This window comes from Talpa europaea, assembly GCF_964194135.1.
Source record: "Talpa europaea genome assembly, chromosome: 12".
Lineage (NCBI taxonomy): Eukaryota > Metazoa > Chordata > Mammalia > Eulipotyphla > Talpidae > Talpa > Talpa europaea.
In genome coordinates, this window is record NC_140079.1 from 91,083,907 (window position 1) to 91,099,421 (window position 15,515).

At 46.9% G+C, this 15,515-nt stretch overlaps 1 protein-coding gene across 1 annotated transcript; it reads right to left on the reverse strand.

The window, feature by feature from the left end:
* Nucleotides 1-1,361: 1,361 nt before the first annotated feature.
* Nucleotides 1,362-9,876, reverse strand: LDAF1 (lipid droplet assembly factor 1; the record flags this gene model as incomplete). Its single annotated transcript, XM_084248914.1, has 3 exons — nt 1,362-1,504; nt 4,350-4,518; nt 9,781-9,876. The coding sequence occupies 3 exons, from the start codon at nt 9,874-9,876 to the stop codon at nt 1,362-1,364; spliced, it is 408 nt and encodes a 135-aa protein (XP_084105040.1).
* Between the last annotated feature and the right edge of the window lie 5,639 nt (nt 9,877-15,515).

Genomic DNA, 15,515 nt, shown 5'->3' on the forward strand with positions numbered 1-15,515 from the left:
GAGGCTGAGAAAGCTACAGTTCATATCCCAGCCTCTCCTCCAGCTTAGTCATTTGATCAATTTCCAACCAAGGAAATCGGTTGAGGGAGGATATCATTTCCTTGATAAAAAGAGTTGCATTCAGCTGATGAGGGAGGACTCATATTTTTCCCCCCCTCCCATCATCACCTTGAATGTAGTTAGGACAGCTGGAGCTGTGGCAGCTTTTTTGTGGCCATGAAACGACAAACCAATGGACGCAGGGTGGCAAGGCATAAGGTGCTCAATTCATTGATGACACCATGGGGTGACTGTATGAGCCTTGGCTATCTCCAGCTTTTTCTTCTCCAATAAAAACAAACCCGTATTTGTTCAAGTTAATATCCATTTAGATTTTTTTCATTTCTTGCCATCTAAAGCACTCATACCTGATAACAAAAAGTTAGAAGGAAGACTTAACTATTCTTGGATAATGATGTGAGGTGGCTAAGATGCTCTGGTTGTTTTAGGAGATTGAGTTAATTGGAAGTATTAATAATTTATAAGATGTGGTGACTGTACAAAGAGACCCAGGTTCCCTGACTCCCCACTTCTGCAAATCCTGAGAGGCCTTGTGGATTCCCTAACAAAGCAGCATGGATTCCCTTCTCTGAGGCCCATTTATCTACATGGAATGAGGTCAGTGTATTTTTTACAAAAATCGTTAAGTCGATTTTCATGAGTTTGGCCATTTTTATTTTTCTTCCCTTTTCTCCCCCAAGAATTGTTGTATGATCTTTTGTTTTAGCAGCCAAATTCCATTTGTTTCCTAGAATACAGTGCACAGTTCCTCTTTTTTTCTGCCCTTCTCCCCTCCCTTGTGCTTTGGCTCATTTAACAAAGAAGTTACCTGTTTCTTCAGTTTTAAAGAAATACTAGTGCAAGGGTTTCAAGGTAACAACTATTTTCATAACAGAACATACTATAAATACAGTGTGCCCTCATGCACTTTTCACTCTCATTCTCTCACAGAGTGGAGTTACTTGGAGTGTACGTGGAAAATTTGCATCACTCAATGAACCAATATTGTCCAAATGACCAATGCATGAAGTAACAAAATCATTTATGGTAAGAGACTCATTGAAGGTGCAGGGTGGCCACCATTCCAGATACCGAACCAGCTGGGCCTTGGGCACAAAGCTCCCGCAGGGGTCTTCCCAGTGAGGGTGAAGTGCCACCCCAATGCCCATGAGGGCTGGGAGCTTTAAAGTTCCTTGTAAATTCCCATTTGATGTCTGCCATCATGAGAAACTATGAGAACCATCCCCTCCCCCTGCCCCTAACAATGCTAAGAACTCCCCTGCTAGATGCTGCCTGGAGGCTGGGGAGCTATGGAGATGTACTCACCTGGGAGAAAACCAGTAGTTGATGAGGCTGGAGACCACCAGGCAGGGCACAAGGATTGTCCCCAACATGGCGAGTGACATGAAGCCCAAGCCACAGAGGATACAAAACAGCGAGAGGCCGCCCATGGAGAGGACCAGTCCTAGAGGAGAGAGGGTTAGAAGCATTCCTCTGACACAGGCTGGAAGCTCTCAGACTGGGTCACTGTGTTTGGAATGGAGGATTCCAGCATCACTTAAAAAGGAGATGATCTAACTGAGTGGGCATCCCCGCAGCTTCCTCAGGCCCCCCATTCCCAACAGCATTACGCTTGGACAGCTCAGTTCATTTTTGTCACTGGTGATGCCCATGGGAGGTTGAATTTGAGGCCCCCTCTCATCTTCAAGGTTGGGGATGGGCTCCCCAGTGGAATGTTCTAGGAGTTAATCAAGACAGTAATGGGGGAGATAAATCACCTCTAATGATTCTATAATTTATACTTAACAACCACCTGCATGATCTGTCTGTATAAAGGCAATGCAGCTAAATGAAGTGGAATCTAAATGTAGCTTCTGATTATATCCTTTTTAAGGCAGGCTGGTATTAACTTACCAATTAGATATTAGTGGCTATCACACACCAATCATCGCATCTGATCGGTCATTTTACCCACCATTAAATCATTTTAATGGGAATATTAATGAAATACCATCAGCTAAATTGCCAGTACAGTTTTCATGATGTGGGACCCTGGGGAAAGGGAGGGAACAGCAAAAGGCACACAGGAAAGAACATGGACTTTCATGGCAGACGTGCCTGAACCTCATCCTGGTTAAGTCACTTGGTGTGTGATGCTGGGCCTCTTGGAGCTCTAGCTTAACTCATCTATAAACAGGGTACAGGGTACAGGGTCCCTGGTGGTGCAAGGGGTTAAGTCTCAGCACTATGAAGCTCTCTGCAGCCACCACAGCACGAGTTCAATCCCTGACCAGGGAGCTGAACCACATGATGCGGCAGGCCTCTCCTGTCTTGCCTGCTGCTCCCCTCAGCAGTGTGTTTCAGTAGATCTGCCTGTTCTGTTCCCCACTCTGTCTCCGATAAATCTTCTCACCGCTGCCCCCCACCCCCTGCACCTCTGACCTATACCTCAGTTCTTGTATGCATAAGTAAATAAATCTTTTTAAAAAAATAAACAGGGTCTAATAATAATGGGCTCTGGGCCTCCCCTGGTGGCGCAGTGGTTGAGCGCTGGGCTGCGAAGCTGCCCAGCCGGTTAGAACCTCTGCAGCGCCGGTTAGAACCCCGGCCGCCAGCGAGGGTCCCACATGGTGCGCAGACCTCTCCTGCTGCTCCCACTGCTCCCCTAAGCAGTGTATTTCGTCAGTCTGCCTGTTCTGTTCCCCGCTTAGGCTCGGGTGAATTCTCTCACCCTCCAGTGCTTCTGACTGTACCCGGTGCTTGTATACATAAATAAATAAATCTTTAAAATAATAATAATAATAATAATAATAATAATAATAATAGCCTCTAAGTGTTGACATGACAAGTAAATGACTTGACTATCAAAAATGGTAGTTTTTGTCTGCTCAGCACATTCCCTTGCCTTCCTCATACCAAAATCCCTCTTTTCAATATAGAACCGATAACATGGCAAATGCTGTCAGGTGTACAGCCTTCCCTGGGCATGGGAATAGACAAACAGCCAGTGTCCATCTCCATGGCCACAGGGACAGTTTCAGGGCTGGCCCCTGAAAAAAGGAGAAAAACAGAAAACATGAAGAGATGTGGTAGATTTTTAAATTCCTTCAAGGAAATCTTTTAAATTCCTAGACCCATGGTTTTCAAAGTGTGGCCAACCACCATTATAGCAGAACCAGATGGCATCATGGAGGCTTGTTGAAAATTTAGACAAAAAGTCTGGACCCACTCTAGACTTTAAACAACTTCTGGATGAGGCCTAGGAGTCTGCATTTTCTAAAAAGCAAGTAACACTTAGGTATACACAAGTTCAAGACCCACTGATTTACACACTGTGCCCATGCTGTTCATCTTCTCCACAAAGGCCTTTCTTTGCATGATATGACCAAAATGTGGTGGCTCTCTTCTTTCTTTCTAAGTTTACTTTTGCTATTGCACTCATTTATTTGCCATCTCTCTGTCAATATTTACTAGAACAACATTGCCAGATGGCATTTGGCTCCTGCATCCCCTCCTCCAAGTATAAAACACCTTCTTCACAGTCCCTGGGGCAGAGAAACCACCTTGGGGGCCCGTAGCTCTGGGAAGCCAAAGAATGAGTCAGAGGGGACCCCCTGACCAATGATAACCACCTCTTTGGCTTGTTGTAGCTTGTCGTTTGTGATTTTTTTTTTTTTTGGTGGGACCCTTGCCAGTGGCTGGGAAACAAACCGGCGCTGCAGAGGCTGCGGGCAGCCTCGCAGCCCAGCGCTCAACCGCTATGCCACCAGGGGAGGCCCTGGTTTGTGATCTTATTTGAAAAGGCAAACTGAGACAATCAGATCTGCTTCCTCAGTAATTTTAACTTAGCAAAGCCAGGAGAAATGACTGTCAGCAGTGGGACTTTAGTACCCTGTAGTTTGCAGGTGCCCAGTAATTAGTGGTGGGTGAATGGCCTTCCTGTTTAATGACAGTAGTGAGCATCCATGGAGAAGATACTTTGTGCCACAGATGGTGCCAAGCACTTTCTGGAACTATAGGTTTCAATCCTTACAACCACCCTTTGAGACAGAATTATTACATCCCTGTTTACACATGAGTATTTTGAGGTTCTAATAGAGGAACTAACTTGCCCAAAATGGCACTGGTGGAAGTAGAACACTGATGTGGAGACCAGAGTCCATGTTTTAACTACTCTGATAAGTTGCCTGGTTGCTGTGACTTTGACAAGAACAGGAAGCTCTGATAAGAGTGGCAGATGTCCAATAAATACTGTCCTCCCAGTATTTATTGGGAGCCATTTTTCCAGGTGTGAATAACTGAGCAGGTACCTTCTAGTAGTATGACTCCCACCAAAGCAGCCAGGGAGGCAAGCAATGTGAGAAACAGGAAGAATCCAAGAGGAACAGCCATCACAGCAAGAAACACCAGCACAGCGAGGGTCAGGAAAGGGTGCCGGTCCAGGTATTGACCCACTGGAGACTTCATAAAGGCGACCACCTGTGGGCAAAGGACAAAGAGCCAGACTGAAGCTACATCTGCATCCCATGCTGAGGAGCCACTTGAGCAGGAAAGCCTGCGGTGAGGCAGCTCCTCCGCAGTCAACCCATTAATCCTCCCAAGACAGGAGTCACCCGGCAACAGCTTTAGGCAGCCGTGGCAGGTGGCACGTGTGAGGGCCCACCCAAGCTCAAGCCCAGTAAAAAGATGTGCTCCTGTCTCTACCATTGACCACACGCCTTCTTGGAAGACCCTCAACATATGTGTGCACAGGTGTGATGTGCAAACAACGTGCCCCCAACTTCACAGCTGGTGTCTCCATAGCTGAGGTGCCTGAGGCACAGAGAGGTGAAGCCCTGGACCTGCTCACCACCTGTGAGCATGTCAGAAAGGTAGACTCGCCGTCTGCTGAATCAGATTCTGCTTTTTAATAAGACCCCCAGGTGATCTGTACATAACATTTGAGAAACAGTTGACTAAATGTCTTGACGGGAGTCACTCTAAGCGGCAAAATCCAAGCACTCAAAGTTGGGCCCTTTAGTCTGAATGGCAGCAATAGTTGCCACCTCATGAGAAAAAAAATGTATTTTTATGTCATCAGCCTAGCGCTGCATCAGGCCACAGTTTCTTGACGATTGCAAGAGCATGTAATAAGTTATCTTCCCGCACCAAGCAAAAGGGATTTTTGGATCTGGCTCAGAGGAGGAGGGCTGCCTTTTAGTATGTTCCTGTCATTTACATAACTGCATAATTTTGGGGGTACAACATCTACCTCCATATGTGCACGTGCTTCAAGGGCTGCCTTGAAGCAGAGCTGAGCCAGGGCAACCCCACATGGATGGGCTGACCCTCTTGGTAGGCCCCATGCTCTCTTTCTCCTCAGGAACTGGCATGCCAGTTCCTGTTCCCTTGAACGTTTCCAGAACTTTTCCCCATCTACTCTGGTCCTTCCTGTGTCTCATTCCTTAGGATCTTGAAGGCCAGAAGCAGAAATGAAGGTTTAATTCAAGCTGCAATGATCACAGACTAATTGGAACATACCTGCCTTCTAGAAACAGTTGTTCACCCATGTGATTCCAATGGTGGGAATTTACAATGTTATTTCAATAAAAAAAAATTTTTTTTGATGATGAGAATTTAGGGGCAAGTGGGAAAGGCTGCTCCACAAGGTGGCAGCCTTCTGTCTGGGGCTCCAGCCTTGCCTCCTGAAGAGAACTCTGAGGCAGGACAAGTCTCACAGCTAGGCCAAAGAACACACAGGTTGCATTCCATGGCTGGCAGCATTGCCTTGGCTACTCCTTTCTAACAAAAGCTCCCAAGGAGGAGGTTATTCAGCTTCTCTATCCAGAGGTGACTGTCCCCAGGAAAGGCCTCTGGGCAGGTATTCTCTAGCATCTGAGTCCAGTGAGATGCTCCTGTTAGGGTGGCTGAAGCTAAGAGGTGAGAGGGAGGCAGATGAGCTAATACAGGAGAGGGAGCCCCAGGGATGGGATCCCCCAGCTGTCTCGGATCTTGACTGCTTTCCAACTCTGGTCCATTGAATTCTTACATGCCCCAGGTGGCATCTGCCAGGCTGAACTGTTCTTTCAGATCCTCACAATCAAGAGATCCAGAATCCTCAGTGGGGGGAGCAATGAGGTGGGGATACCAGGATGCCAGGCCTGGCTTTTCCCAGGGCTCCCTAGTAGTGAAGTCCCATGTGGCCACTCAGCACTTGAAAGGTGGTTACTGTGACTCATAAACTGCGTTTTTAATTTAACTAAAAAGCTGGTATTTGAACAAAGAAATGAACTATAAGGCCAAATTAGCAGTTACCAGAAGGGAAAGGATGAAGTGGGGTGAGGCTCAATCAGGTATAGGAGTAAATTGTGTGGTAAAGGATAAAACTGGACTTTTAGTGGTGAAATTAATGTAGTATATTCAAATATTTATAATGATGCACATCTGAAAATTATACAATGTTACAATGCATTGTTACTTCAATAAATTTTTTTTAAAAAACTCTTAGAAGTTATGAGATAGTGACTACACTTTTAACTTTTTAATACTTTTATCAAAATGACCATTTTGTAGATGAAAGGATTGGTGCGGTAGTAGACAATGTAAAATTAAGGTTACACAAAGATAAAAAATGAAAATAAATAAGTGAATAACTACTGACTTCGGATTCAGTCATTGGGAATTTTTATCTACATTTCAAATAAATCAGATATGTTTCAAATAAGTTTTTCACTGTAAATTTTATGAAATTTGAACAGAGATGTAGAATTTCTAGTGGACACAAGCATCTGAATTCGAATGTACACTAAGTATATTAAAAAATGTAAAATATCTCATCCATGGCTTTTTTATATAACTGCATGTTGAAATTATATTGCTTTGTAGATACTGGGTTATTTAAAATATACTAAAATTAATTTCACCTGCTTTTACATTTTTTAATGTGACTATGATAAAATTTTAATTATACAAGGCTCGCATACTTTCATTGAAAAGCATTCATTTAAACCTTATCCAGGATAATTAAAAAAAATAATATAATATACTTTATCCAGGAAAAAAACCACCACTCAGGGAGCAAACTAGAGCATTTGAACTGGACTGTGATATAATCAAAGGGATAATCTAAGAAGGTGAAGCTGCCAGTCGTATCTGGAAGATGTGCAGGAAATCAGGCATGAGACACTGACAGTCAAATCCAGACTGACAGAGAAAAATCAATAGCACTGGGGAGTTTGGCATGCGGACCGAGGAGGAGAAAAGCCAGATGGTTCTGCTTCCAGTCCTTAAGGAATCTACTTGTTCTTGGCTTCTTGGGTCTGAGCCACACAGCCCTCCTCCCCCCAAAAAAAGAAAAAGAAAGAAAGAAAGTCATTCAGATATGCAGAGACCATTTTAAGAGGCACAGTGTGAAGCCCAGCAATTAACTTTCCCCAGGAAGGGAATAAAGACCCTGCAGGGGCCAGTCAGCCACAGAAGGGGAGGACAGGATTCACTTATGCCTCATAATAGAGAACATTCATTAAACGTTCAGGTGCCAACCACTCTCTCAAGTGCTTTCACTGAATTCCCTCATTTATTTCTCCCTACAATGCTAGGAGGAACAACTTAACATTTTGTAAATCTAGGGGAACAGAACACAGCAATTAACTTTTCATTCTCAAGGCAACAGGGGGGACAGGGGAGAATGGAGAGTAGGCGAGTTTACTATGTAGTAACTGCAGTAAAAGTGCAGTAAAGTGCCCTGCCCTTTACCATCGCCAGCCAAGAAGCGGCACACGTTGTCCCACCTAGACTTTCTGGTGCTGCAGTGAAGAACCCAGGGACACCAGGCTGGGAGAGCCTGCCCGCTGCCATGCCGGGCTCTGTCAAGCCTGGAAGAGCACGTCAGTATTTAAGGACATGAAATCTCCATCTGGAACTATTCAGGAGACAGGCCCTGCTGTCAGAATGCAAGAGATAATCAGGTCTTTGGCTGCCAGAGGGGAGAAGAGAATCATATCACACATCAAAGAATCAAAGATGCTGTGTGAAGGTTTCTCCACCATGACTATGCCTAGGTGCCCACTCGAATGAGACTCAGTGGTGCTGGGGAACCCGTGAATGTGATTCACAGGTGCTGGGGCACTAGTTCAAAAACATCCTTTATGGCAGGAAAGGTCCAGCATGAGCGAAAGTATTTTGCCACAGGTCATCCAGATAAGGAGATGACATGGGGAGGGAGGGCATCCGCCCGGTCCAGGCTTCACCTCTCCTCCTCTTCTGTGAAAATGGCACCCTCTCAGAGCAGTGAGAGCCCCGGCCCACCTGCCAGCCCCTCAGCCACAGGTGAGCAGGTGAAGCTGGTCAAACAGATTCTTGTTTCTAGGAACTGGCACTCCCAGACCAGACCCTTCAGAGGGCTTCAGCTGGAGTGAGCTGGGAAGTCATGTCTGCCCATGTGAATGGGACAGCCAAAGAAGTCAGGCTGCCAAGAGAGGCGAGTGACACAGACACACAAGAAAAAGCTACGACGAGACAGAACATGGGCCATGACAGGGCAGGCTGACTGTTAGCTCTGAGCCCAACCACCTGACAGACCCAGGTTCTGTACCCACCTGAGGCTCAGCCCTCCACTTCCCACCCTTGGCCTCAAAGATGGCTTCCCTGCTCCCGAAGTCCTGGCAGGTGCCTCCATTTGTGTGTTTGTTGGCTGGAGCTATTTTGAGCAGGTTTCTAACTCTCTGAGTTTAAAAGTAAGACAGTTAAGATCTGACAATGCATTTCCGAGAGTTCCGAGAAGAGATGATGACTTTGTTTCACACACTTGGAAGCCCATCTGTTCTTATCTGGAATTTAAAGGGCTTATTAACATCTGAGGAAAAGTGAAAAATCCCAGGGGTGGGAGGATGGGGAAGAAATCATCTAAATATTCCAGAAAAAAAGGAAAGCTATGTGAATTATAACAAGGCGATCTGCGAGGAGGTTCTACGGCACTTCATAAGGAGAAACAGCACTCTACGATATCAAGCCAAAGTAAAGAGAACTACATCTGCCATGATTATAGCCACTACATATAAAAATTATACATCATCATCATGACCACCTCTGGATTTGTTAGTGGCAGGTATCCAGGAGATTTGCTTTCTTTTTTCTTCCAATATCACTCTCTTGAGTTGTTAATAAAATTAATATTAATTCCTTCAATTAATACAATAAAAAATATTTAAAGGAACCACTCTACCTCAGGATAATTTGGAGATCAGGAGTTTGCCAACTAATAATCTGCTCCATCAGTATGGGAGCTGGCTGGCTTGGAAGTCATTTAGGCCAAAGCTATCCTAGGGACTAGAGCTGAGGTTCTCAGAAGTGAAGAAATGCCCAGAAGCCAGACTTCATATGCTTAGACATGCCTCCACCTCAGACAGTGGATGTGAATACTAAATAAGACATACCAAATGCCTGGCACGGTGCTTGGCATATAGAGATGTTATGCAAAGAGTCTCCAGGAATTAGCCTCCATGACTTAGAGGTAGTTTGTAAGTCTGTCTTCTCTCCCCTCCTCCATCCTACTGCCTGGAACGTGGTATGATGGCTGATGTTCTAGAAGCCACCTTGGACAGTGAGTCTAAAGGTCACAATTTGGACATAGTGTGGTGGTGAGTCAGAAAGATTCCCGAGCTACCTCCCAATTTATTCTACTTGAGAGAGACATAACTTTCTGTAGCATTTAAGCTAGAGTCATTTTGTGATTTTCCGTTATATGTAATGATTGGAACTGACCTTTGAGTTACCCTGGATGAACTCCATCAGCAAGGATAACTTCCTCTGCAGCTCTTGCAATTCCTTTGAGGTGCTTGGGGGCTCCTCTTTCCCCATCCTGAAAGCTATTTCAGTCACTTTAGGGATTACTTCTTCTACCAATACTCTTTCCACTGTAGGGCACACTGGAATCTTTCATGTCATCTGGTCTCTTGCTGTCATTGGAGAAAACATAAAGTATCTTAAGCCACTAATGCTGTTCACTAACCAGTTCAACAGGAGCTTTTACTACCCTCATACACTAAAGGTGGGCGTGCAGGTGGAGGGCAAGCTGCAATAACTACTAAAATTTCAATTTGCACATACCTTGACCCAACAATTTATTTTCTAGGAATAGAAAGGAAATAAACAGGAATGTCAAAACATAAAAAAAAGTTGAGCATCACATTACTGTTTATAATATAGAATAGTAAAAACACTTGAAAGACACTAACTCCACTAGTAGGAAATTGGTTATTGTACAGTCATTAAAATGATAATGTGGTTATTTAGTAACATGAAAACATCTATGAAAAGTGAAAAAAAATACTCCATAAAATTATATTAAAAATATAGTAAATAGGGCCTCCCGGGTGGCGCAGCGGTTGAGCGCTGGGTTGCGAAGCTGCCAGCAGCCTCTGCAGCGCCGGTTCAGTCCCCAGCTGTTCCCCGGCCACCGGAGGAGGGTCCCACATGGCTCGCAGACCTCTCCTGCCGCCCGCTGCTCCCCTCAGCAGTGTACTCCATCAGTCTGCCTGCTCTGCTCCCCGCTCTGGCTCTAGTGAATTCTCTCGCCCTCCCGCACTTCTGACTGTACCCAGTGCTTGTATAAATAAATAAATAAAAATAAATAAATCTTTAAAAAAATATATAGTAAATATATCAAACATGTATCTTTATGTTTAGGTATATATGTCCTACAAGGACATATAACATAATGACATTATCTCAGGGAGCTGATATTTTTCAGCCTAAAGTGCTAAAAGAATATACAAGAAAGCTAGAAAGCTGAAGACACTATTTCAAATACCACTGCTTCTCTCCCCCAAGAAGGCCTTTCTCAAACAACAGAGACCTTGGCTCATTTCTTTGTTTACTACTCACATGAAACAGGTTGGCTCCCAATTTCATTTTGCCATCAATCATTTTTTTATCTTCTTGTGTAAGTCTCTTTCCCCTAACAAGTGAGGAGCCTCAGGGAATTTCCAGGACTGTTCTAACCTCCCATAATTATTTTTAATCAAAGCAATTTGTTAAATTAGGTATCTATTTGGCCCTTCTTGGATTTTCATATAAACAAACACATCTTTCTTATTTTATATTTCCCAGAACAACTGTGGGCTGGACAGAAGAGAGATGTTTTCTATTTCTCCCTTGTAAATGATCTCCTGACCTATATAGTACAAATGCCTAGAAGATTCTGTTACAGTGGACAAAAATAGCAGAGCGCCTCACATTTATTTACCATGTTGAGTATCCCACAAGTTGATGTGAGTTACTGGGGGTGAACTAGTACCTAGAGGTCTAGTATGCAAATTAAAGCACATTTTAATCACCTCGGCTAAAGGTCTTCTACTACAATCCCTTTAGTGAAAACAGGAACCCCTTGGACAGGAGCGGATTAACCTCTCCACCTGCATATTCTGCCTTGGAAGCTGCACTTGGCATTGAACTTGAATTTGGGATGTTCCCAGCACTCATAAATGCAGCAGGCAGAAACAAGTCCAGCTCCCCTTACAGGTGTCCTGGGGCCTGGGAAAGTCAAGAGCGCCCGGACTGGTTTGGGGAGTTGGACCTGGGCAAGCCTGGGAAGAATGCCATTGCTCCAGTCATCAATTTGTTAAATTAGGTATCTACTTAGCCCTTTCTTGGATTTTCACGTAAACAAACACATCTTTCTTATTTTATGTTTCCCAGAACAACTGTAGGGCTGGACAGAGAGAGATAGTTTCCATTCCTCCCTTTGCAGTTTGATCTCCTGACCTCAGTAGTACAAATGCCTAAAGGATTCTGTTCCAGGGGACAATGCCCAGATGCCGGGTCACCCTCTCGTGGGAGGGGCTTCCCCAAGCATTGAGAAGTCGCGTCAAGCCCACGCAGCCCACAAGTCCAGTGCTTGCTCAACGCCTAGAGAACAACCACTCGGCCCCTCCCTTTCCAAGCTCCCCAAAACTTCCCCGCAAACGGCTCCCCCAACGTTCCAGCTGGGAGGCGGAGGTGTAGCACCTCGGTAGGTGGATGGGAACAGCGGGACGCCTCGGCCCGGCTCCCCCAGACGCCTCTTCCCTGCCGGACCCCGGTCTTTCAGTGTCTGACGACGACGAGGGGGTGCAGGAGCCCAGTCCGCGGGGACCCGAGGAGAGAGTCAGAGGGAGTGATGCGGATGGAGAGGGGCCCCGCGCCCGAGGGGGCACAGAAGCAGACGTGGAAGTTCAGGGGGGAGTCGAGTACCCCGTTATTAATTAGGAGAGGAAAATCCGCCTTTGGTACTTGGAGTCTCTGCAGGGACGGGGAAGGGGGTTCTCGGTGGAGAAGGCCCCGGTGGAAGGAGGTGCCCATTTTCATGATTCCTGGAAAGGGGTTAAGAGACCCCCCAGCCAGTCTCCCCAGGAAGAGCGGGGTCTCCGTGGGGTGGGGGAGGCTAGCAATCCTGTTACCAAAACTAGCGGTAGGGCAGTGCGGGCGGCGCGGGCCCCAGGGCCTGGGGGGATGGCTCCCCTCACTACCCCGCCGCGGACAGGCCCACAGGCCGGGGACCCCGATCCAGGCTCCACCCGCCGACCCCGAGTTCCTGCTTGCCCGGCCCGGGTTCCCAGTACCAACGCGGGCTCTCACCTGGTCCCGGCAGCCGCGCTGCCCCGGCATTAGCCTGCCGCGTGAAGGGAGGCGCAGGAGACAGGAGGGGGTCACCGCGGCCAGGACCCCACCGGAGCCAGTTTCCTCGGGCCGGCGCGGCCGCCTACCTCCGCCCAGGCCCCGCCCCTGACATTGGCCCCGCCCCTAGAGCCCGCCCCCAGGCCGAGGGCTCCGCCCCTCGGACGCGAGACCCGCCCCTCAGCTCCGCCCCTCGGCCGCAGGACTCGCCCTAATCCCCGCCCTTCAGCCGCGGGCCCGCCCCTCAGCTCCGCCCCTCGGCCGCAGGACGCTTCCCTAATCCCCGCCCCTCGGCCGCGGGCCCGCCCCTCAGCTCCGCCCCTTGGACGCAGGACGCGCCCTAATCCCCGCCCCTCAGCCGCGGGCCCGCCCCCCCCATCTCCGCCCCTCGGTCGCAGGACGCGCCCCGAAGTCCCGCCCCCCAGCCGCGGGACCAACCCCGAAGCCCCGCCTCCTAAGTCCCGCCCCTCATCAGGGGGGCCCGCCTCCTAAGCCCCGCCCCCAAGCCCCGCCCCTCGACGCGCGCTCGGCTCCGGACTCGCGCCGTCCACCGGAAGCGTCGCGGGGAAGCGGCCTTGGCCCAGCGAGGCGCTCTCTTTCCCTCAGCCTTTTGGCGCCACCATGACGAGAGCAAAGACGTTTACAGATGAACGAACCAAGGCTCCGAGAGAGTTGCCCTCTTAGCTTCCTGGCCTGGAGTGAATGCCCGGCCACAGAGGAAGGTGGCTCGCGGCTGAGAGAGGCCTTTCCCCGGGTCTTAGGGCTCCCCCCACCCCCAAATACCCCGAACCAGCCCTCTGGAGCCGCCCTCAGGTCAGGACACACAGTGATGAGGTATGGCCGTCCCTGGAAGGCTCTAAGCTTTACTTCTCAAATACGTATATTAAGAATCTGGGTTCTGGACTCCTGCTGTCAGGGAGCCCCTCCGGTGTTTTTCTTTTTCTTTCTGGCTTATTTGGCTGAGCAGGATCCCTTCCAGCGCCATCCATGTTGCTGCAAATTGCATGACTTTATCTTTTTGATGGCTGAGTAATATTCCATTGTCTGTATGTACCACATCTTCTTGATCCAGTCATCTATTTAAGGGGCCAGGAAAAAGACTAATTATAATAAAGTAAAAATCAAAATCAACAAACAACTCTAAACCAGAGACACTACGTGGGGAGGGAGGGAAGGAGGGATTAGGGTCAAAATAAGGGGCGTGGGAATTGTATGGGGACTATAACCAAGATGAAAATGCATACATTGTGCAAAAATGAAAAATGATGTAAAAAATATATAAAATAAAATTTTAAAAAATTAAAAAAAAAAAAGAATCTGGATTATAGATGGAAAATCTAGTGCCGGAGAGGCAAAGTGACTAAACCCAAATCCCCCAATGCCAAAGCAGAACACACAGGGAAGGGGTTCTCAATGGCAGCCTGTGGACCTTTTGTGGGGGCGTTCCTGTGTTGTGTTGTGGGGGCTGTCAATGCACCAAGGGGTTTTAGCAGCATGCCTGGCCTCCACCCCTAGTACTCTCCTTCCCTCCACTTGTGACCACTAAAAATATCCCCAAACATTGTCATATCTGGGCGAAGATCACAGTCATCCCCATTGAGACCCACAGCCATAAAGTGTAGCTGGGACCCAACAGTCCTGGGCTCTGGTTTCAGGTGTAACCTGGGGTGAATCAGCTCTGAGCTTTGGCTTCAGCTGTAAAACAGAGAGAGGGCTGGATTCAAGCAGTAATCTGCTATGAACTGGTTATGAGACATTTTTCATCCAGGGACGGGTGGACCCACCTCTCCTGAGTGACCTGTGCCCATAGAGACCTGGAAAATAGCTCTTTAGGAAAGAGAAAAGCAATCGCAGGTTTGTAGTGAAGATTAGAACCACGATAGCTAGAAAGAACTTAGCACCTACCTGGAACATGGTTGGATTCAAAATATTCCATGATGTTACTTCAACCAACTCAAATTTCTAGAAATTATCAGGGTTGTGGATAAATAAATGTACTTGGGGATACCAAAAATTAATAAGTGATCTTGCTTTAACTCCAAGGCTTAGAAAGGGTGGCTGATGGAGACAGGAAACATGAACTATTAAATGGCCTTAAATTCTGAAGTTCAAGCAATTTTTATCTAGCTTCCTGCACTTTGTTCAGCTGCAGAATGGTGGGTGCCCCGCCTAGGAAAAGGATGGTTTTGATTTTTGTTTCTTCCTTTAGGCCAAATATTGGGATACTTTGGAAATCTGAATTGAGGCGGCCACTGAGATTTTTGTTCAAGGGTGCCATCTAGGGGCGACTCTGTGACCCCTCCAATTCCTCCTACCGCTGGCATTTTTGTCAAGTGAACCAGGTTTTGCTTTTCCTGTGTGTTGGCTGCTGCCTCCACCACATTTTGTATTCCCTGATGCCTGGGACGGTAACATCAGGAGGACTTGGTTATTAATGGCCAATAATGATGGATCAATTAAAGAAATCCATGTGCAAATTCTTCTATGCCTTTCCATGGTTATTTTGGATAAGCAAGTATTTCAGAACTTAGAAAAGGCCAGCCAAGATCACCAGGCTCTGAATAAGAAATGTGTGAAAATTTCTTGGCAATAGATTTGAGGCCCTAGGCTGTTAATGCCACAGAAACGGGGACAACCTGGAACCTAGCTTACCTCTTCACCTTGTATTGCCAGATTTAGCAAATGAAAATAGAGGACCCCCAATTCAACTTGAATTTCAAGTGTGCAACAGATAGCTTTTTAGTATAAATATGTCTCATTTTCTGAGATACACTTACCCCAACAATTATTTGTTGTTTACCTGAAATCCTAATTTAACTGGGTGTCCTGTGTTTTATCTAGCA